Here is a 23,431-nt window from a genome sequence, read left to right as displayed (position 1 = left end):
TGAGAATGATGTAAACCACTTTAGAAAGGTAGAGTATAAATGAAGCAAGTAAGTAAATAAATAAATGGTTCACCAGTACATAATCTAGATTCCCCATATTAGCTCTGTGAATAAATGATTGATTTATTCATATATTTATACCCCCACTTTTCTCCCCAGTAGGGACCCAACATGGCTTACAACATAATTCTCCTCTCTATTTTATCCTACAACAATCTTGTAAGGTAGGTTAGTCTGAGAGAGAGTGACTAACCCAAGGTTCACTCAATGAGATTCCATGGCCAATTGGAGATTCAATAATGAGACACTAGGCTGCTATGGATCAGGGGACAGCAACCACGGCACCACCACAGTCCATAAGATGGAACAAAATGGGGAAAAATAGCAAACAGGAGGGCGGGGGGGGGGAGAACAGGGAGGTCAGCCATGATATATACACTGTTGCTGTGCTCAACTATATTCTTAGCTATATACACTATCCTGTCCTCCATTTCCTCAGAAAATCTATTCAACAAAACTATTGAAAGCTTACAAGCCATTGTGGTTTGGAAATTCCATTCAATACTCTAAATATTTCAGACCAATATTTTCTCACAACAGGGCACTGCCTTCAGATGTGTAGAAAGTGGCCTGTATAATTACAATTTCAGCACATGCTGGAGGTTGTAGGTAACATTTTTGCTATCTTACCTGGAGTAAAATACCATCTGTACATTCTCTCTAAAGCCAACATTAGCTGACATCTTTGAGACCCCCTTATGTAAATTGATCCACAGATTTTCTGAGATATTCAGTGAGAGAGAGATCTCTCCCATCTGCCTATATAAACTGTGATTTTGTCTTCCAAGTTTGGTAATATTGCATATAATGTAGTTACCAACCTTTTCTGCTTATCTGGTTGGTCTAACAACCACTCAGAATTGCTTAATGGGTGAAAAATATTCATCCGAGTCTGTTTAATTTGCAGGAAATTGCTGGTCTGTAAATATTGAAATAAGAGGAGTCTATTTTCCCCACTTCCTTATTGTAAATCAGAAAGTGTCTTAATCACATGGCCTTTAATAAAATCAAGCATTCAAGTAAAGCCCAGGTTAATCCAAATCTCAAATGTACTTGTTCTGAGGACTTCTGCAAACTCTTCATGTCTTATGACCAGCATACATGGAGAGGACAGTATTCCATTTCCCCATATATTGATCATTAGAGCCAGAGCTGTTAAAATAACATTGGCACCAGGATCAGGACAATGTCTTTTATCCTGCCTGACCTGGATAGCCCAGGCTAGCCTGATCTCATCAGATCTCAGAAGCTAAGCCGGGTGAACCCTGGCAAGTATTTGGCTGGGAGACCTCCAAGGAATACCATGGTTATGAGGCAGAGGCAGGCAACGGCAAAACCACCTTTAAACATCTCTTGCCTTGAAACCCCCACCAGGGGTCGCCATAAGTCAGATGTGACTTGACAGTAAAAATAAAAATAAATCCAGTCATTTAAGGATCATTTTAGTCCAAGATATTCTGTTTCCAAAACCATTTTTATTTGAAATCTCCTGAACCAATACATAAGTGCTGTCTACCTTGATGTATCATAATATCTTATAATGTTAGGGATATAGGGTTGCCAGGGCCATCTTTGCCACCAGTGGGAGGTTTTTGGGGTGGAACCTGAGGAAGGCAGGATTAGGGGAGGGGAGGGGAGGGACTTCAGTGCCAAGGAGTCCAATGGCCAAAGCGGCCATTTTCTCCAGGTGAACTGCTCTCTATTGGCTGGAGATCAATTGTGATAGCAGGAGATCTCCAGCCTCCACCTGGAGGTTGGCAACCCTATAGAGACACCTACTCTGTTCTCCCATGTCCGATGTAGCACACAACTCCAAATCCTAGGTTTTTACATTTTCCCATAGAAATTTATTAAATAAGGCTTGGATCTTATTTAAAAGTGCACTGTTGATTATTAACCATGCATTTATTACAAAAAAGATATTTGATGAGACCTTCATCTTTACTACCTCTATTCACTGGGAGAGCAGAGCAGTGATTTGCCAAAACACCTCTTGCATAAATATAGGCTGCCATGGAAGCCGTCCATGTATAATAATCTAGCAGTGCAATACTAAACTGTTACAGCTTCCATAGTTAATTGACTTCAATGTACTTAGAAGAACGAAATTCTGCTTAGGATTGCTCTGCTAGTTGATTGCAAGCTAAACATAGGCCGGCAGTGCAATGCAGATGCTTCAAAACCAATGAAATCTTGTTCAGTGTTATGAGAAACATGTGAAATAATAGTTCTATACTACTCTCCACTGGTCAGGCCTCAACTGGAATACCATGTCAAGCTCTGGGTACCACATTTCTAAAATTCAGAAAGCATCCAAAGGAGGGTGTCCAGGATAGTAAAGGGTCTGAAAACCAAACCTTGTAACAAAATACTGTATTTATCCAAATGCAAGATTAGGTTCCCCCCCAAAAAAATATGCCATAAAAAGGGGGGTCACCTTTAATTTTCATATAAGTTACAGTTGTGTCCAATTAAAAAAAATTTTTTTTGGCTATAAGTTTTTTTTATTGGGGGGGGGGTCTTACATTTAGGGTCATCTTCCTTTAACAGAAATATGGTATTGAAAGGACAAGCCCTGTTTAGCCTGGAGAAGAGAAGACTGACAAACTAAAGTGAGACATGTGTTCTATCTTTAGATATCTGAAGGACTGTCATACAAAAGATGGAACAGACATTCTCTCTTGTTCCAGTGAGCAGGACTAGAACTAACAGGTGGAAAGAAGCAGATTTCAGCTTAACATTATGAGAAACTTTCTAACAGTAGTAGCGGATCAATAGCGGAACACACTGCCTTAGCAGTTGGTCGCCATGTTTTCATGGTAGGGCTTTAAGCAGAGGATGGATACCCAGCTGTCTGGGATGCTATAGTTGCAAGTTTCTACACTGAGCAAGGGGCTAGATGACTTTGAAGGTCCCTTTCAGGTGACTCTGCTATTATGAATCAACATAAAGAATCACCCATAGTCTTTAGCCAATTAAATCTGAGGCAAATGCACATACAAACATGTGGAAAATACTGAATTAGACTATTTGTTCCTCTAACCCAGTCTAGTGTGCTTTGATTGGCAGTTGTCCATGCTCTACCAGTGAGCTGTGCCGCCTGCCCCCCAGTTTCCTAAGTTACCAGTTTCCTATAATGGAGAACCAGTGTTTACCATGTAAATGAAATGCAATGTGTTTATAATGTAGGCACTGGGACTATGTGATACCACTGAGAATTACGGCACAACAGTAACAATTAACATTCCATTCAATACAGAGGAAAACAAATTCTTCCCTATTTTTTTTATTCTGAAATGTAGTGACTAGGGCTGTCGATTCGGTTCGCCCAAACCGGAAAACAGCCGAATTTCCCTATTTGGCGGTTTTTAGTTCGGATGGAACCGAACTCAAAAAAGGCGGGATAACGGGGAGCTGAATTCAGTGAATTCGTGGGGTTCGGCAAATAAATCTGGCAAATTCAGGGTTCGGCGCAGCAGCATAACCGTCAGTTAGTAAGCTGCATTCTCCTGCAGCCAATCGGTGGCCAAGCTGGGTCTTCTTCTGGCCAATCAGTTTGAGTGATTGAGTGCATGAGCCCAGCTGCTGCACAGCCCAGGAAAAGAAAGAGAGAGTATCTGTTTGTGTGTGAGAGAGAAATCCCCGTGGGGGGGTGCTTGTGCACATTCGCTCCTTTCTGTGGCTGCAGGGGGTGCATTTTTGGGGGTAGAGACCCCAAACTTTCAGCAGAGCTTCAAAGGACCCTTCTTGCGAGACCTCCCAAGTTTTGTAAACATTGGGTCAGGGGGTCCCAAGATATGGGGTCCCCCCTTTCCCTATTGGGATGAATAGGATCAGCCAATCCTGTGTGCATCTCGAGAGCGGCAAATCCAAGGCAAAACCTCCTGTGCTTAAATGGAATCGTATTGGATTATCCAGTCCTCCCAGTCCCTCCTGATGGAACAGAAGACAGCCACAGTAAGACCCCTTTTGGGGCTTTAATCTATAATTTTTATCCTGTGTGTGTGTGGGGGGGAGGAAGCAGAGTCTCTCTGTGTGTGGGGAGGGAGCAGTTTCTGTGGGGGGGGAAGCCAAAGGGGGCTTTCGCCTGTTCTGTGTGGGGTGTGTGCCCCCTCGAGTCTCTCCCTGGTTTGAGGGGGGGCTTCAGTTGTGTGTCCTCAGGTTTTCCCTCATTCATAAGATCAGTTAGGTCTATTTTGATGCTTGCTCAAAAATTGTTTTCAAATTGTGACTTAAAGAATGCATTTTCCTGGTCCCGAGTCCGATGCAAAAGGGGAAATTCCACCCCCTCCTGCTCCTGATGCTTAGCTAGCATGCCTCTGTCCCTTTCCATGGTTTGCAAACTCCCAGGCATCAGGTGTTGCTTTGCATGGTTGCAAACGTGATGGTTTGCATGGTTGTGTTGCTTTGCATGGTTTGCAAATTTCTTCGCACCTGCCCCGCCCTTGCTCCCCGCAGCTCAGTTGTTTGTCGGGGCTGGGAGCTTTGAGTGGGTGGCAAACTCTGCTAATTACAAATGCATATTAAGGAGGGGGACCCCTTTCGGGGCCCATATCTCAGCCCCTGCTGACCCAATCTTTACAAAACTTGGGGGTTATTGCAAGATGGGTCCTTTGAAGCTACGCTGAAAGTTTGGGACCTCTACCCCAAAGAATGCCCTCCCCGGAGCCGCAGAAAGGTGCAGTTGTGATTTTAATGGCTTTATTCGGCCGAATTTTTCCCCGAACTCCGGACCTCGTGCCGAATTGCACGGACCCGTAGTGGGAGAGTTCGGACTTCGGCATTTCCCAAATAAAAACAGGCCGAATTTTGCCGAATCCGAATTTTACACATTTTTTTTCAACAGCCTTAGTAGTGACCTCTTTCCTCTTTTGCCACTCCTTTAACAAGACCAGTAATGTAATTAAATTTATATGTTAAAATCTTCCATCTTTAGAAAGTGGAGGGTCATTATTATACTATTAAACCAAATAGTAAATATAAGCATAAATTGCCACCACTTAATATATGTGTGAAAGCATCAGCTCCAAGAAAATGAGAGTGCAAAGTAAGTACAAATCACAGTGGGTATGACATCCTCTTCAAAGTAGATTTATTAAATGGTAGCAATTAGTAAAAACAAAACCAATCTGTTGTCTAAACCATTTGTATTCCCCTCAGTGCAGTTTAGCTAGGCCAGAGTGGTAAAGCCATACTGACATAAGGTCAGGAATATTGATGCCTGCAACTTATTGAAACATTCATCAAAAGAATTGCTTTACCAGAAAATGTTTATGACCCACATTCAACAGCTTTTGAAATACTTATTTACAGAGCATTCCACATTTTATTGATATCTTATCTACTCGCCTCCTCTCAAGTCTGATCCATGCAACTGTTTCAATATTTTACTTCTGAATGAAAGACAATAATGTTGAACAAATGAATATTTCTTCTCAATGGAAAACAGAGCCAGCCTCTTTGGCAGATTTTACCTTGCTCTGTCCAGACTTCAGCTGTCTTCTATCAGAAACCTGTTATTGGTTTTCCTCCATCTAGAAAACTTCCATCTGCCCCCTTATTTTTTCATCTTACAAACATTTCCCCGAAGCATCTTGATTTCACAATGCTGCCAATAAGCATGCTAATCTAGTTCTACATTAAAAAGGTAAAGGTCCCCGGTGCAAGCACCGGGTCATTCCTGACCCATGGGGTGACGTCACATCCTGACGTTTCCTAGGCAGACTTTATTTACGGGGTGGTTTGCCAGTGCCTTCCCCAGTCATTTTCCCTTTACCCCCAGCAAGCTGGGTACTCATTTGACCGACCTCGGAAGTATGAAAGGCTGAGTCAACCTTGAGCCGGCTACCTGAAACCAAATTCGGTTGGGATTGAACTCAGAATGCCACTTAATTTAGCATGTATCCAGCCTGCAGTTTCTTATACAATTTCCTGCAAATATTCATGTCCAAAATCCAAGTTCTTATCCTGGAACTGTTCAGCATTTGCTCTCTACTAGTGGAATAGTTTAGTAGGTTCTCCTTCAGACTACCTCTGTGACTAAAGCAGTGCTTCATTAGAACTACTTGCCACAAGAGGCATTCACGGTCATTGTGCAGTGGATTGATTTGCCCCAGTCCAGCTTCAAATGAAGCTCAAGTCCAGATTGCCTGGGGTCTGTGTGTGAAACAACCAACCAATGGGGGAGCAGCAGGCAGAAGTTATTTATTTGCTGCATCGCCCTCACATGTCAGCTTTGCCCACCCACCCATTCTAGAATATTATTCAATTAGCCTGTCGACATTTGGAGTCAAGCAGGATTTTGGGGGGCTTTTCCCTGATTGGCAAAGGGAGCAGAGCTCTTTTTCACCTGCTTTATGATGTTTAGGTGGGTGGTAATGATAATATATGAGTAATAATAATAATAATAATAATAAGGCCTGGTTTCTGACTGTTTAGGCCATAGCTAGTTTAGCAGGGATAAGGTGAGTTGCTTAGGTTAGGCAGGGATAAGCGGTGAGCATCCTGAGACATTGGGCTTCATGGAGGGTATGTCCTGATCACACCATGTCCTGATCTGGCGTATCCTGATCAGTCTGGCTTTCTGGCAGGATAGGGCTTGCGATGGAGCGTTGTTGGTACTGACTCTGAGCAACATCTCTTTGAGCCTGGTAGCAGCTGTCTGGCACATCAAAGTAGGGGGCCGGGGCTGGGCATCTCTCAGCACTTTAAATGCCGGCTAGCGTCAATGAAACTGGTGGTAAACACCGGTCAGGTTTGGAGCCAGAGTGGATTTACCAGAAAAAGGTAGCCATTGGATAGGCTGCCCAGCGCAGCCTGCACTCAATTAAAGTGTTAGCATAATTTAATTGATGATGTAAATCAGCTGATTTAAGTAAACTAGTTAAACCAATGATGTTGTTTCTAGTCTTTATTTGGGGTACTGGGGCAATAGGATCTTTCTGGATGTAAGAACCACCACCATGCTTATCCCATTTCCAGGTGTGAGGTTCACCATAACCAGAGTGGACATTCACTCCTGTATCAGCTTCTCATGTTAATAACACACAACTGCCAATTAGAAGGGTGGCATCTGATTTATTTGCTGGACTGACTAGGTTAATTTACTCTTTCCCCAATAGTCAGCTCTGCAACTTCCTGGCTTAGGCATGCACTATCCATGTAGCTGTGTCCAAATGTCAATTGCCATGCCACCTGTTCACAGGATTTTTCCTGTTCCAGAAAAGAGCTGGTCTCTGGACATCTGTTGTTCCTGTCATTTTTATTAACATAACAGTAGTTTATCCTGGTGAAATAGTAGAGAAACAAGTCTTACCAGCAGGGACAGACGTTAAAAGGCCTTGATCTCAAACACTCAGTAAATTGTACCGTATATACTCGTGTATAAGCCGACCCGCATATAAGACGAGGTGCCTAATTTCACCCCAAAAATGGGGAAAAATTAGGCACCCGCGTATAAGCCAAGAGTCGGCTTATACAACGGGTCACCCTCCCGCCCGGCCTCCCGGGCCCTCCAGACCGACCCCAGTGCCACCCCCTCCCGGGCCCTCCAGACCTACCCCGACCCCAGCGCCACCCTGGGGGGGGAAGGGGAAGAGCCACTGACCCCCAAGTTACCGGGAGAGGTGGGAGGAGGAGGCCCGCTGATCAGCTGGAGGCGGCAGCAGAGCCCTTCCAGCGCTGGAGCCGGCCGCTTCCAGGCCGCCCAGAGTGCGCGCGGGCCGGCAGCGGGGGCGGCGGCGGGGCCTTGCCTGCGAGCAGGCAGGCCCCGCCGGCCGCTTCCAGGCTGCCCTGAGGGCGCGCGGGCCGGCAGCGGGGGCGGCGGCGGGGCCTTGCCTGCGAGCAGGCAGGCCCCGCCGGCCGCTTCCAGGCCGCCCTGAGGGCGCGCGGGCCGGCAGCGGGGGCGGCGGCGGGGCCTTGCCTGCGAGCAGGCAGGCCCTGCCGGCCGCTTCCAGGCCGCCCAGAGCGCGTGCGGGCCGGCGGCGGCGGCGGCGGCGGGGCCTTGCCTGCGAGCAGGCAGGCCCCGCCGGCCACTTCCAGGCCGCCCTGAGAGCGCGCGGGCCAGCGGCGGCGGTGGCGGCGGTAAGTTCTTCTTCCCTCCTTCCCTCCTTCCCTCCCTCCCCCCTCCCCCCTCCTACCGTATTGACCCGCGTATAAGCCGAGTTTAGTTTTTTCAGCCCTTTTTTTGGGCTGAAAAACTCGGCTTATACACGAGTATATACGGTAAGTGACCAACAATGTAATCCTACAAGAACTTTCTTGAACATTTCAGCTCTCAGGATCAATTGCTGCATTGTAACAAAATGCTAGCAGTTCCCCATCCAGAAGACTAATTAGTAGGAGGCATTTATTTTTAAACTGGCTCCTCCAGGTCTGCCCTCTTTGGCTTTCCAAGGGTTCTCGTGACCCCAGGGGTGAGATTGGCGGCTGCAGAGCTTCTACTTCAGTTTTGGACCCCACGCTGTGAGTCTGAGGGTGTGGAATGCTGACTGGGGCTTGAGACTCCCCCTCCTTGTCCAGTGGAAGTTCTCGTGACATTCAAGGGCTGGGACTGGCTTCCTCTGTCTCTTCCTCATCTGAGGAGGTGTTGGCAGGCCACGACAACTGGTATCGCTTTTGATTGACCACAGAACTTGGAATGAGTGTAAGACAGGCCATTTATGCAGGGTCGATTCTGCTCCTCGCTCAATGTTGATTTTTTAAATCCGACCTTTAAAATGACTATTCACGGTCCCGATGCAAAAGGAGAAAGTCAAACAAATTCCACCCCACTCGTCTGCTACTTCATTTGCATAGCCATTAGCAATAGCCATTTGCATAGCTAAGCCATGTCTGTGATTCTGCATGCTTCCTTCAGTGAATGCTTCGATGCGGGGGCGGAGCAAATACAAAAAGGTCACGTTAAAGGGGCTCTTAAGAAATGTGAAGTAGGTATGTGCTGGCTTTGCAGTGATGTCTGGAATGATGGTTCAGCATGAAGAAATTTAAAAAAAATATGCAGGGCACTTCAGCCTGGAACGCACTGCTAATTACAAAGCATAAATAGCTATAGTGTATCAAGACCACTCAAAAACTAGATATGTTACATATATAGAGAGCATTTAACCTACTATGTAAGAAAAATAATTTTTCAGGTCATGGCACAAAACCTAGTTTCATTTCAGGCAATGGGAAGCAGTATACTTGGAATTTACCAACACAACTGGCTCTTTCTACTGATTTTTAAAATTTCAGTTCTTCAGATATGAGGATCACCTATATAGTGGGGATCACATGGAATCCCTAACTCACACAGAGTCTTTTCCAGCACTGGATGGTCTTGGAGGCATCTCTTTTACTGGAAAGTAACTCTCCCCATGCAAGCCACATGGCATGCCACTCTAGATGTCACAGAGGGGTGTAGAGAGCCAGCCTTTAAAGCATCATAGTTCTTTTTGGGCAAAAATGCATGATCGCTTTAGCCTCCTTTATTCCCTGTTTCAGCCAGGATTCAGCCAGGATCGAACGTGTGTTCAATCCTGGCTGAATCCTGGCTGAAACAGGGAATAAAGGAGCCTGAAGCGACCGTGGATTTTCGCCCATTGTCCCTTAACCTACAAAGTCAACTTTCTCTTCTGGTAATTAAAAGGTGGACTTCTGCACACAAGACTTATTCCTGCTTTTCTTAACAGCCAGTCCACTAGCACTGGAATCACATTGAGCCATGGGGGTTCTGCAAATCTTTCCTCTCTCTGCGTTTTTCAGTTGCTGTGCTGGTTTCCTTTTATACAGATGGGCCTTACAAAAATCTGGATTTTTGAGCGAGGTTGCTGTTGTTACTGGTGGAATCATATGGCCAACCCCTGCTTTCCCCCCACCCCCAGATGTGCTGGGGCTTTACATGCACGTGCATAAGAATCGCCATATAGTCTCCATGGAAAAATGTGCTCCATTCCGTGTTTCACCCCAATATTTGGATGTTTGGAGCTGCAACCTGGTGTTTAAATGTTTTCCTGTTGACCAACAGCAGGCATATGGAGGGGAGTCAATTGCTCCCCCATCTAATTAATTGCTTTGAAGCGGCCAGTGTTTAATGTTTCATCATATAAATGCCTCTAGCAGGCCAGAACAATGAAGGGCTGCTCTGAAACAATCCCCACTAGACTCTAAAGTGACAACAAATACCTCCCAAACTCATAAAAAAAAAATCAAATTACCACAACAAATAAGCATAGTACAGGGGGTAGGGCACTGGATAGCAAGGTGTTTAATTAATAAACAAAACAAAGACTTACCTACAGACTTGCCTATGCAAAGGGGAAAAAATACTTCATTCTGTGGGGCAGGTCAAGAGAGCCAAGCACAAATTCAAAGAATGAACACTGAGTGGATGGAAACAGCCATTATTGCCCCTGCGCTGCCTTATGGGATATAGAGATAAATTGCTATCAGGTGAGTGTTTAAAAAATAAAGCTGGGGAATTTCCTGACACAAAGTATAAAAATTCCTTAATACTGAGGCAGGGGAAAGACAGCACAGGATGGGGTTGTCCCACAGTCATGGTCCAGTCATCAGAAAGTGGGCAGGAAGTAGGAGGAACCGACAAAAGTGGCATATGTGCAAAAAAACACAACTCAAGTCCAATTCCTAGAAAAAGATCAGGGTAAAAGTCGTCCCAAAAGAATCAGGAAAAATGCAAAGCAAAAACCAATGGCTCCAGTGAACATGCAGAAGACAGAGGACAAACTGAAGCAGCAAGAGGCCAGAACCGAAGCAATAACGCCATGTGGAAAACTGCTAAATGTTGTCTTGATGGAACCCATGCATGGCATATACGAATGCATGTTATTCTTCACTAGTACTTGGGCTTGCTTTCAATAATACACGGGAACTGCAATTTAATTCAGTATCCTGTAACTGAAAGATTACATCCAATATTGCTCAAGTGTGACTGCCCTGGTGTGTATGCCTCAACACAGCAAAAGAATTGGATGATGACCTGAACTGCACTATGGCTGAACGAATTGGTAGGAAAATCAGTTCCTTCATGTTTTCTATTTCCTAACAGTATGGCTCATTTCTTTTTTACTCCCTTGAACCTTAGCATGTGCCTCAGGCAAATTCAAAGGTTCTGAAAACTGACAGCATAGTGCTTAAGGTAAACACACAAAGAAAGTTTCCAACAACTTCACAGTAATGCCGGCAATATGTACCCAAAAAGACAGTTCTCCGGGTCCCTTCTTCATTGATGCCTATGGCAAAAATCCATTTGACAGCACAGCCTGATGGCAGAGAATACATTTTTCAACATGTTTGTTTCTTTTAATTAGTTGGATGTACAGTCTGCTCCATCACAAAAGGGCAGGGTGGGTAACAACAATAAAACAAAATATTAAAGTGCAATGGGTTTTAGCCAAGCTTCTACAACTAAAACACATTTTGGGAAAAGGCTATTCCAGGTGAGCAAGGGGATGCAGGAAGAAGTGGGAAACAGCCAAAATGGCTCCCCATCATGCTAATGAATGCATGGTGTGCTGTTCTGGAGAACCCCTCCACTGTGGCTTGGAATCATGGGCATAGCAGTCTGTTGGAAGAAGGCTCTGCTGCCATGAACTTCATTCACAACCCAATGTCAGAATCAAAATGACCTCATAGTCCCTAACAGACAGTACAAATACAACTGTGTTTTAAGATTTCTCAAAAGCATCCAAACACTTACTTTGATGACTCTCCAGATGAAAATGAATTCCATAGCTGTGGGGCAGCCACTAAGAACACTTCTTTACATTCTGATTATGTCCTCCTGATACCCAGATGGTATAGTCAACAGGATGTTCTCAGTTGATAAACGGATAATTAAAATTTTTATAGTTCCATATTTTCCATACAAAATATAAACATAAGGATGAAACACTGGGGGAAGTCTGTCGTATCCAAAATACATCCTTAAGATATTAAAGAGCATTTTAATGACTACTTTGTCCTTTCAGTTTGGAACAGAATTCATGACAACAGAGAGGAACCTTCCTTTTCATTCTAATAAAGAATGGTATGCAGTAATGGAGTAATGCAGTAAAGGTCAGGTTGGGAAAGAGCTGGATGTTGGATGTGAAAGCAAACATCTATCCCAGAGGAATTATGGGCAAAGTAATCCAATGATGGAAGAACAGAACAGGGGCAGTAGGAAAATTGCAACCATTGTCCTGTTTTCCTGTACCTTGTGGATAAACTATTCTCAGTAGGGCTGTCGATTCGGTTCAGCCCAAACCGAAAAACAGCCGAATTTCCCCTGATTCGGCAGTTTTTAGTTCGGGATGAACCGAACTCTAAAATGGCGGGAAAACGTGGGAGCCGAATTCAGTGAGTTTGGGAGTTCACTAATAAATTCAGCAAATTCGGGGCGCAGCAGCATAACCGTCAGTAAGCAGCATTCTCCCCCGGCCAATCGGTGGCCAAGCTGGGTCTTCTTCTGGCCAATCAGTCAGGATTGAGTACTGGAGGAATCAGCTGCTGCATGGCCCAGCCGGGGAGAGAAAGAGAGAGATATCCTCGTGGGGGGGGTGCGTGTGCACATTTGCTCCTTTCCGTGGCTGCAGGGGGCACATTTTGGGGGGTAGAGACCCCAAACTTTAAGCGGAGCTTCAGACGAGGCTTCTTAAGAGACCCCCCAAGTTTTGTAAACATTGGGTCAGGGGGTCCCGAGATATGGTCTCCACCCTTTTCCCTCCCCCTTTTCCATTTCTGTGGCTGCAGGGGGTGCTTTTTTTGGGGTGCAGCCCCCAAACTTTCAGCATAGCTTCAGATAAGCCTTCTTAAGAGACCCCCCAAGTTTTGTAAAGATGGGTTCAGTGGGGGCAGAAATATGGGCTCCCCCTTTTCTCTTTCCGTGGCTGCAGGGGGTGCATTTTTGGGGGTGCAGCCCCCAAACACTCAGCATAGCTTCAGATGAGCCTTCTTAAGAAACCCCCCACGTTTTGTAAACATTGGGTCAGGGGGTCCCGAGATATGGGCTTTCCCCTTTTCCCTATTGGGATGAATGGATCACCCGATCCTGTATGCATCTCCAGAGCGGCAAATCCAAGGCAAAACCTCCCGTGCTTAAATAGAATCATATGGATTACCCAGTCCTCCCAGCCCCTACTGATGGAACAGAAGACAGCCACAGTAAGACCCCTTTGGGGGCTTTAATCTATAATTTTTCTCCTGTGTGTGTGTGTGGGGGGGGGAGCAGAGTCTGTGTGTGTGTGGGGAGGGACCAGTTTCTGTGGGTGGTGGGGGAAAACAAAGGGGGCTTTCGCCCCTTCTGCCTGGGGTGTGTGTGCCCCCTCGAGTCTCTCTCTCCCTGGTTTAAGGGGGGGCTTCAGTTGTGTGTCCTCAGGTTTTCCCTCATTCATAAGATTGGTTAGGTCTATTTTGATGCTTGCTCAAAACTGGTTTTCAAATGGTTACTTAAAGAATGCATTTGCCTGGTCCCGAGTCCAATGCAAAAGGGGAAATTCCACCCCCTCATGCTCATTATGCATAGCTCGCTACCTCTGTCCCTTTCCATGGTTCGCAAACTCCCAGGTGTCAGGTGTTGCTTTGCATGGTTGCAAATGTGTTGCTTTGCATGGTTGTGTTGCTTTGCATGGTTGTATTGCTTTGCAAACTTCTTCGCACCTGCCCCGCCCTTGCTCCTCGCAGCTCAGCTGTTTATCGGGGCTGGGAGCTTTGTGCGTGGGCGGCAAGCTCTGCTCAGAGATGCACATTAAGGGTGGGGGACCCCTTTCGGGGCCCATATCTCAGCCCCCCCGACCCAATCTTTACAAAACTTGGGGGGTCTTGCAAGAAGGGTCCTTTGAAGCTCCGCTGAAAGTTTGGGACCTCTACCCCCAAAAATGCCCCCCCGGAGCCGCAGAAAGGCACGGTTGTGTTTTTAATGGCTTTATTCAGCCAAATTTTTTCCCCGAACCTGAAGCGGGGGCGTTCGGACTTCGGCATATCCCGAATCCAGACGGGCCAAATTCGGCCGAATCCGAACTATACCGAATTTTTTTCCCAACAGCCCTAATTCTCAGTGGTGGCATTTCTATTGGGCACATCCTTACCTTAACCATACAGTTTTTGCAGCAGGAAAAGGAAATACCCCACCTCTTGTTGTACTGTGCCATCACCAAGGATCTGCCTTCTATTGTTATACAATCCGCCCCAGTTACACAGCTCTAGAAACCTTTGAGTATAACGAAAGTGAAAGACTGGCAGATCTTAACTGTGCTTGTATCAATTATAATAGATGTGACAAGGTACGCTTTGACATCTAGCAACCTCTGTGTTCTCACTACCAAAACCTTTTTTGGGTGTAACTCTAAGGCACAATTAAGCCCACCAACTGAAAAAAGCATGGAAACTGTTCCACATGACAAACTATTCACCTGTTGTGGTCTCCATGCAGTTCCAGTAAATTTTCACCAGCTAACCATACAATGCCAACAAAGAAGGGTTAAGGTATGGAAGGTATAAAATACTGTGCACAGTGGTACTGTCAGCTAATAACGTATCTGCTTATTGAATTTCCCAGGCTTGGGATATGAGGGCACATTGTTGCTAGATAGGGTCAGACTTAATTTTGAAGATTACTTGTTTTTGAAACTAATAAGAAAAGAAATAGAAAAACAAGGCTGCATTCATTGATAAGGGATCAATGACCATGTTTATGGAAAGGTAGAAAGCTCATTGAATGGTGAATCAAAGAATTAGTTACAAGACAAATGCATAATATAAAACTATATACAAGGCTGGACAGTTTATGCAACAGTTTCAAATTAACCATTCTATTGAGCATCATTTTCCTTCAGCTTTTATCTTTTTTGCTTAAATTGCTTTGCCTTATAAAACCATAGGAATCCCATGGGGCAGAGTAGTAAACTGCAGTATTGCAGTCAAAGCTCTGCTCACAACCTGAGTTCGATCCTGATGGAAGTCGGTTTCAGGTAGCCGGCTCAAAGTTGACTTAGCCTTCCATCCTTCTGAGGTCAGTAAAATGATTACCCAGCTTGCTGGGGGTAAAGTGTAGACGACTGAAAAACCACCCCATAAACATAGTCTGCCTAGTAAACATCATGATGCGACATCACCCCACAGGTCAGTAATGACCCGGTGCTTGCACAGGGGACTATCTTTTCCTTTATAAAAACATGGAGGGACTTTTAAAATGTGAAATGCTTATTGTGCAGCCTGGAGAAGAATAAAGTGACTGAATACAGTGCTTAGTTGGTGTGAACAAGGCAGGGATCAATGTTCAGTGCACTGTTAGTTATTTTATTTGTAATAGTGATTTACCCTGTTTAAGCATTAGTGTCTGGATACAAATAGTATTATATTATGCATACATATTTAAAATTCATTCACAATAGGACAGGAAGTAATAGCTTTGGTTACCAATTTTTTGAATAATCAATTGTGTTCTCAGTTTGTATAAACCCTGAGTTAAACTTAAAATATTTTTTTAAGTTCACCAACTACAGGAGGCATTAATCACAAAAAAGCTTGCTAGTTCTAGGGAATAGCTGTTTGTAAAATCAGGGCTGTATTAGGAGACCAGTTGCTTTAACTAAGAATGTCATGGTTGGAGGCTGAAATCTTGTCCAGTTTCTCCAGACTATGGATGCGCTGAGGTCCCAGAACTCTTTTCTGCTAAAGAAGGATAATAGGGTCCGGGATGTGACCCTGTAACTGATAAGCAGTATGGAGACTCCCAGTTGCACAACCCAACTATTGTCAGGGGCTAGACAATAGGAATATATCTTATTAATCTCAACATATCTACATTAGCCTCTAGTTTGTTTCTGAGTCCATTTCAAAGTGCTGGTTATGACCTATAAAGCCATTTATGATGTAAAATCCGCATATCTGAGAACTATCCCCTCCCATATGTCCCCGTGCACCAACTGTGGTCCTCAGGCTTCCAGCCATGGGCTGTTCAATACCTTCCTCTGAGACAGGAGGTCTTCCCGTTACACTTTTTGATAGAGACCAGATTATCAATTCTTAATTCATCTCATTGAATATAGTTAACACAACATACAAGACTATGGCTATGTTTGTTTTTAAAAGAAGCCTCTTTTGCATAGTCTATTTGTTTGATTTTTTATCCTGCCCTGACCTCCACGGAGCTCAGAGTGGCGTTTTATGCAAGATCATAAAGATCTCAGATCCATGGAAATCACAAACACGTGGAGTCACGCAAGATGAAAAAAAATTATTCAGTTGGAAGCTGTTTAGGGTGATTTTGCTAGTCATGTATTATGATCAACTCCAATCTCTCACTTTCTGTAAGCAGCTTAGCCAGCTTTGTTTAGAAAACAGTATGTCTTTTGAATGGCAGTACAGTTTGTGTAACAGGACTGCTGATCAAATGCCAAGATTGTGAGCCAAGGCTTTAGGTGGCTCCACCATACCATAGTGCTAATGTGCTACATCCATCAGTGAGCACTCACGTCCCTTAATAGACTGAAAATATCAGGCAAAGCAGATAACGGATTTCTCACTCTAGCTGTTACCACTATAGTTATAAAGCATATTTTTATTGCAATGTAAAATCTTTGATCCAGTAAAATTCATTCATCCCCGAATTAAAATTAAAAAAATAATAATCCAAAGTAGTACCTAGTAAATAAGCCATCTCCATCCCTTCCTTGGTTCATATTTGAGGCATTTTTCTAAGTATTAAATAGTTGGTCTGTGGAATGCCATCAGCAAACAATGAATCAGATTTTATAAATCATGAGCTGTACTGTGTTTTGAAACGATCTCCCCCCCCCCATTCCCTTCTTTCTGCTGCTCACATGGATTGAGGGACCCTCTGAAACAAAAAGGGGTACATCATTAGGGTTGCCAGCTCTGGCTTGGGAAATACCTGGAGATTTTGGGGGTGTAATTTGAGGAGGGCAGGGTTTGGAGAGGGGAGGGACTTCAATGCCATAGAGTCCAATTGCCATAGCAGCCATTTTCTCTAGGGGAACTGATCTCGATCTCCTGGAGATCAATTGTAATAGCAGGAGATCTCCGGCAACCACCTAGAGGTTGGCAACCCTACACATCATGCAGGCTGCAGCTCAAAGGGGGGGGGAATCTGTAGAAATCACAGTATACTCCTGGTGCAAAAGGAAGTACTTACCATTGTCAAAGTGCCAATCCAATCCTGTGTTACCTTCACTAAGTATATTTAAAGTATCACATATATATTGGTGATACTTATTTTAAGAGGCTGATCTACTGATTAGTTGATAGACAGTAAATTGGCTTTTTATTTTTAAAACGTGTAAGTAGTTGGCAGCCCCTAGGAATCAGATTACCACAGAAAATGCTAGGCTAGTTATTAGCCTAATCCCTGCTTTTTAAGGGGTCATCATATTTGTTCAATGTTACTTCAGTGTAGTCCTCTGTCCTCTTCTAACTTATCTTTCTCAAATCTTTTAATTTTTAAAAAAATTATATATATATAATTTTTTAAAAATATATATATATATTTAAAAAAACTTTACTCTTCTAAATAACTCAAGGCAATTACTTGGTAGAGAAAGCAACTCTTTTACAATATCAGGACATATGTATGAACCAGTTGCTTGAGCAAACAGAGGAGTCACATTAACGTTTTCCCAACAGAAAAGGCCAGCCCAAGAACAGAACGAATCAATGCTATTCAAGTGGACTTATCTGAAAGATGGATTATGCACCAGATGCACATACAAATAAGAGACAGGCCTACTTTTGAGCAGACCTCTTCATTTTATATGTGACTCAGTCCATTTCTCGAAGTAATTCCATGGCAACCACCCTTGTGATTGCCTATTTGGCTGTTATTTTGTGAGCCTAGATTATCTGTTAATCAAAAGCCTGGGATGGAAAGGCGTTCAGCTTGTTTTCAAATGTTCAGAGAGAAAGAAAATTAAGTGGTAACCTATTTTAGAAGTAGCAACAGAACAAAGAATAAGAGAAAGGGGTTCCATGACCCCAGAGATTGGGGCTTGTGAGACCATTCCTCACATGACAGTTTTACAGTACATTACAGAACCTGATGCTTTTACAGCACGTTCAGTACAACCTTCCATGTGACAAATGCACTGTGAACATAAACTAACAGGCCAAATAAATGACGCTCAGGCATAATAAGCAGTGGCTAATCATTTCTTTGTGAACGGCTGAGAGATGAAAGCTGCATGAATGCTGGATCTCTTACTCACCTTGCTTATAAAATGTCAAGAAGGGCTGAATCATAAGACGGGAAGTGATTGCTGTCTGGCTCCTTGGTCTGGTTTCTATGACTCTTAATATCCATCTCAGACCCACTTATTTCTGAGCAGAACTAGGACTCCAATTAGTTCCTGCCCACAAACGCCCTCATGGTCAACTGGTTTATACAGAATGTACAAATAAGCCAATTTATGCATGATCATGGTTGCCAACCTCCAGGTGGTGCCTGGAGATCTTCCAGGATTCTGACTATAGAGATCAGTTCCCCAGATGAAAATGGTTGTTTTGGAAGGTGGACTCTACAGCATAATAAATAATGCCTGGAAAGCTATGGGCAACCAATCCAGGTCCTTAAGGATAGGTGCCTCTACATGTTTCCATTCAGAAGTTTGGATTGGCTTCTAGATCAGTTCAAATATGGCAGCTTTAGATGGCAGCCCTAAACAAAGCACCCAACCCAACCTTAACCTTAACAAGGCATCTAATTGCCTAGAAAGTGTTCAGATGGCCTTTCAAGTGAAGCTGGCAAACATGTGCTGTTTGCAAACTGAAAAACTCTTTGAAGCCCAGGGCCCACATATTTGAAAAACCGTTTTTTACAATATGAACCTATATCATCCCCCCCCCAGTGTTTGACTCAGTTTAGCTTTCTTTCTGATCATTCCCTCCTGTAGATTGTCACTGCCTGATCTCAGGCATTCTCAGTGGTCTAAAGCAGTTTCATTTGCCCTGACTACCTTGGCATTTAGAAAGAGTTGCAAGGTGGAGTTGTTCTGGTAAGATTTTCAAGCTGTCAACAGCATTTTTGTTGATCTGAAAGGGAGAATACAATCCCATCCAGCTTGCCCTAAGATCATACGGATTCCCAGCCAACATTACCTCCCTCTTGCCTGGATTAAGTTTTAGTTTGTTTGCCTGTTCCTCGTTGCACCCAAGCACTGATATAGGGCTTCTGATGGAATCGAGAGATATAGCTAGGGGTGTGCAACAACAACAAACCTGGTATTTTTTTAAAATTTTGATATATTGCACCCAGAAAATATTGGCATTCTCAATATTCCTAAATTCCAATACCAATGTGGTATTCTGCCCCCCACCCCGAACCTGAATTTTTCAGGTCCATTATTCCCTATGGGGAAACTTTCTGGGTGGCTGGGGAGGTTATTTTTGAAGGTACAGACACCAAAATTGCAGCAGAGTTGATGGTGGCTGTCCTTGAAATAACACCCACATTTCAAGTAGATTGGACCAAGGGGATCAATTCTATGGACCCCTGAACAGGGTGCCCCAGCCATCCTCCATGTCAGCTGTGACCCAACTCCAAGCTGCTTCTAGGCAAAAGCCATGCCTGCAAGCAGCAATCACTGGCCAAGTTATGCCTCCCATGGAAGAAGCAACACAAAAAGCCCAACAGAACCATTGCAGAACCCAGTAATCCCAGTAGACTCCCACGCCAACATGCTAACCAAACAGAATTAAAATCATACCAGATAATCTTTGCAGTGGAAACTCTAGGTGAGGGGGGCATTTTCGCAAGCCCAACAGAACCAATTGCAATGTTCACAAGCCCCGCAGAACCCAGTTCCACTCCAGTAGTGCAAGCTCAACAGGACTAATGTCAAACCAGAGAATCTCTGGAGTGGAAACTGAAGATGGGGGTGCACTTTTGCAAGCCCAGCAGAATGAATGTAAAAAATGCCCAGCAGAACCCAGTGCCACTATGGCAGTGCAAGCTCGACAGGACTAATGTCAAACAGGCAGATCACAGCAGAACAAATCCAAGCAAGGGATGGGAGATGTTGCAAGCCCAACAGAACAAATGGCAATGCACACAATGCCCAGCAGAACCAAGCGCCACTGTGGCAGTGCAAGTTCAACAGGACCAGTGCCAACTGGAGGATCACAGCAGAACACGGCTGTTTTGGCCTTTGCGAGAGGACACCTGGGCCAGACCTGGCATCAACTACTGGAGGGGACAATTGATACCAGTTGACTCACCTAGGCCTGGTTACTTGCTACTGTTCAACAGCAGCCACCCTACAGAAGCTGTGGGCATAGTTGGGAGAGTTTCAGACTAGGATCTGGGATACTCAGGACACCACTCTGCTGTGGAAGCTCACCTTGGGCCAGTTACACATTCCTAGCCTAACCTACCTAATAGAGTTGTTGTGAAGATAAAAGGGAGGAGAATGATGAAAGCAGTTTTGGATATCCATTGCAGAGAAAGGAAGGGCATAAATGAAGTAAATAAATAAATAATACATCTGGAAATGAAGGGCAGACAAAGGTAGGGGGTGGCTGATGGATGGGAAGGAAAGAAAGATGCAGGAAAAGGTAAAGATATTGGGGGTGCCAGGAGGAGGCAAAGAGGAAAGAGTGTGGGGAAGAGGATACAGGGGAAAGAGAGGTGCACCCACAAGTCCTTATGTGTTCCTCACAGGGCAACTGCACCCGGTCTGGCAACCAGCACTACACAATGTGGCCATAGTTTCCCCAGGTAGAGTCTGCCAGGGGAAGGAAGAAGTGAAAGCTGAAGACAGGGGCAGATAAAGGTAAGGTGGCAGCCGGGGAGAGAAGGAAGCAGAAAAAGGAGAGATACTATGGGGAGCCTTCAGGGAAGGGAAAGAGGAAACAATGGGGGAGGAAAATCCCACCTGCAAGTCCTTGAGGACCCCCTGCTTGTAGTTTAACTAATTTACTGATTGTTACCAGATGCTCCATTTGTTTGTATTTCAAAATGTCTCCATTTTCACGTTGTCATAGGATCAAAAGTAATTTTTATTGCCTGATCCTACAGGAGGGCACTGATGACTTCTCAGTGGCCAAACGTTCCTAAGAATGTGAGAAGCTGTAGTTTAATTTCTGCTTGATCTTTTCTCCCTTACCAAAATAATCTTCAGCAAGCCCTTTGCTTGGGGAATCTTTTGTGTCTTGCCCTTAGACTTGGAAAAGACAAAATTCAGACTGTGACTCAGCTAAGCAGCTTGCTATTAGCAAGGCTGTGCTGCTAATTGGTATTATTCCTTATGAGCCATATCATATTGTTTCGTTGTCGAAAGCTAAAAGCTCACAAGGGAGAATTCTTGGCTCCGTCAGTTTCCTTTAAGGATAAGGCTTGTGCATCCTTGTTATAAATAGCTGTTTCATGTGTGTGCAGTCTCTACTGACCTATTCAAAATCAGTTAGAAAAGGTGGAAAACAGAAGCAGAAAATCCTACTCAAGACAGGCCTACTTCCACTACTTGATGTTGTATTGAGTGGTACCAAACTCTCTGCTAGCTGCCCCACTGAAATGAATGTCTACTTGAGGAATGAATAACTGCTTTATGTAACAATGATTCATGTGGATAAAAAAGGTGAGAAGCCATTTTCAGTAAAAAAGAAAAAAATATTATGAGGATATAAACCAAGCTTCCTAAAGAAAGCAAGTGAATACACAGCAACAGTTTCATTGCAAGTAAAATTTGTAATGAATTTGTTACCCTTGCCAGATAAAGCAGTGAAATGAAAAAGTCGGATTCCGAGAAAAGCCATTTCAAAACAGCTGTGACCTCTTCAACATAAGATTTCCATGCTAATCTTTTTTTGTCCTAGAACAGTAGCTGTACTAATTCTTACCATGCATTTGCGATCATCCACCCCAGTTAAATCCTCTTCAAATTCTTTGCCTATATCAAAATCCATGATGTAGTTTTTAAAAGTGCTTAGTGTTTTGATGATCATGTGATCTCCATCCTGAATGATCTCTTTGTCAGGTTTGAGCAGGCAAGCTATTTTCCTCACAGCAACATTTACATCTTGAAAAGAAATAAACAAGAAAAAAGGATTTTGTAAAGCTACACGTACAAGATCTGCAGTAGCTTTGAAAGCTGGAGAAAAACACCCAGTGACCAAGGTGAAATCACCCTTACCAATATATGAAAAGCAAAGTTTATTTATGTACTTCATTTATGCACCCACTTTTCTTTCCAACAGGGACCCAAAACAGCTTACGTTGTTTTCCTCTTCTCCATTTTATCCCTAAAACTACCCTGTGAGGTAGACTAGGGTGAGAGTATGTGACTGGCCATGATAGAGTGAGGATTCAAACCTGGCTCTCTCAGATCATAGTCCAACACTCTATCCACTACACCACTCTGGTTCACATTGGATACTGTAGCTGTATATGACTTAGGTTTTTCAATCAAATTAATAAATCATCCCTTATTTCCTTTATTCTGGCCCTTCCTCCTATGAAATTTAGATTGCAGGCTTTGAGGATTTATCTAACTCTGTAAATTACCATATAGATTAATGCTGCTGTAGCAATAATTCTATGTGCCTGATAATTAATAAATAGTAAGCACACTGAAGTAATTATGACCAGCTGGATGGTATAATTTCCTAATATGCACTCACTTCTGATGGATCAGTAATTTTCTTTTAAAAAGCTAGAACATACACATGGCATTGTTAATAATTTGTTGCTAAAAGATTCTTTTTCAGATACAGACACATAAACTGCAGTTTGTTTGATGATACAGAATGATCAGATTCATTCATAAAGCTAAAACACCTAATAAATGCAAACAAATAAGGAAAACTTACCCAGTGCTTTCAAGTATTCCTCAAAATTGTCATTGCTGAGCATTTTCCAGTAACCATTGAAATCTGCAGGCATTGCTGGTGTTTGTCTCCAAGTCTAACGTGTTAATTTTGCACCATAAATCTCAGTGCCTTTTGCTTAGGAAAAGTTTGAACTCTGGTTTCTTTTATCTGTTCTTCCAACCATGCAGTTATGCAAGTCCCTCTAAGCCGATTACTGTTGAAGTGTTACCTTTAAATCCTCCCACAAAGGTGAACCTTTTAGTTTGCTAATGACAGCAGGATGGCTTGATTTAAATGGAATAGGTCTTTCACTTTCCGTTCAACCACTAGAAGGCCATGTGATTAGCTGCATATCTATTTTAATTATATTATTTCTCCCATTCCTTATTACTTAGAAATAAAATGGTGTCTTCAGATACGTGGATAGATTCCAAACACTGTTGTCAGTAGACATACTATGTGATGTGGGATGGTGATTGTGGCAAACACGGGTCTTCTGGGGCATCCAAGAGTCTTTAGTCGTCCAACTGCATCCCATACTTTTGAGAATGTTGCAATTTCTATCACTGAAAAG

The 23,431-nt window shown here is 43.7% G+C and overlaps 1 protein-coding gene across 1 annotated transcript in view; it reads right to left on the bottom strand.

Annotated features, from left to right (window-relative positions):
- RBP1 (retinol binding protein 1) overlaps window positions 1-23,034 on the bottom strand; it is a 45,211-nt gene extending 22,177 nt beyond the window's left edge. The window contains exons 1-2 of the mRNA XM_056850006.1: window positions 22,858-23,034; window positions 21,889-22,067 (exon numbers count right to left, since the gene is read on the bottom strand). Of these exons, the coding sequence (XP_056705984.1) occupies window positions 21,889-22,067; window positions 22,858-22,930 (252 nt within the window). The 5' untranslated portion in view covers window positions 22,931-23,034. The remainder of the gene's footprint in view (window positions 1-21,888; window positions 22,068-22,857) is intronic.
- Between the last annotated feature and the right edge of the window lie 397 nt (window positions 23,035-23,431).

The sequence above is a fragment of the Euleptes europaea genome, chromosome 5, assembly GCF_029931775.1.
Source record: "Euleptes europaea isolate rEulEur1 chromosome 5, rEulEur1.hap1, whole genome shotgun sequence".
NCBI lineage: Eukaryota > Metazoa > Chordata > Lepidosauria > Squamata > Sphaerodactylidae > Euleptes > Euleptes europaea.
This window is presented reverse-complemented; position numbering and strand designations above follow the sequence as displayed.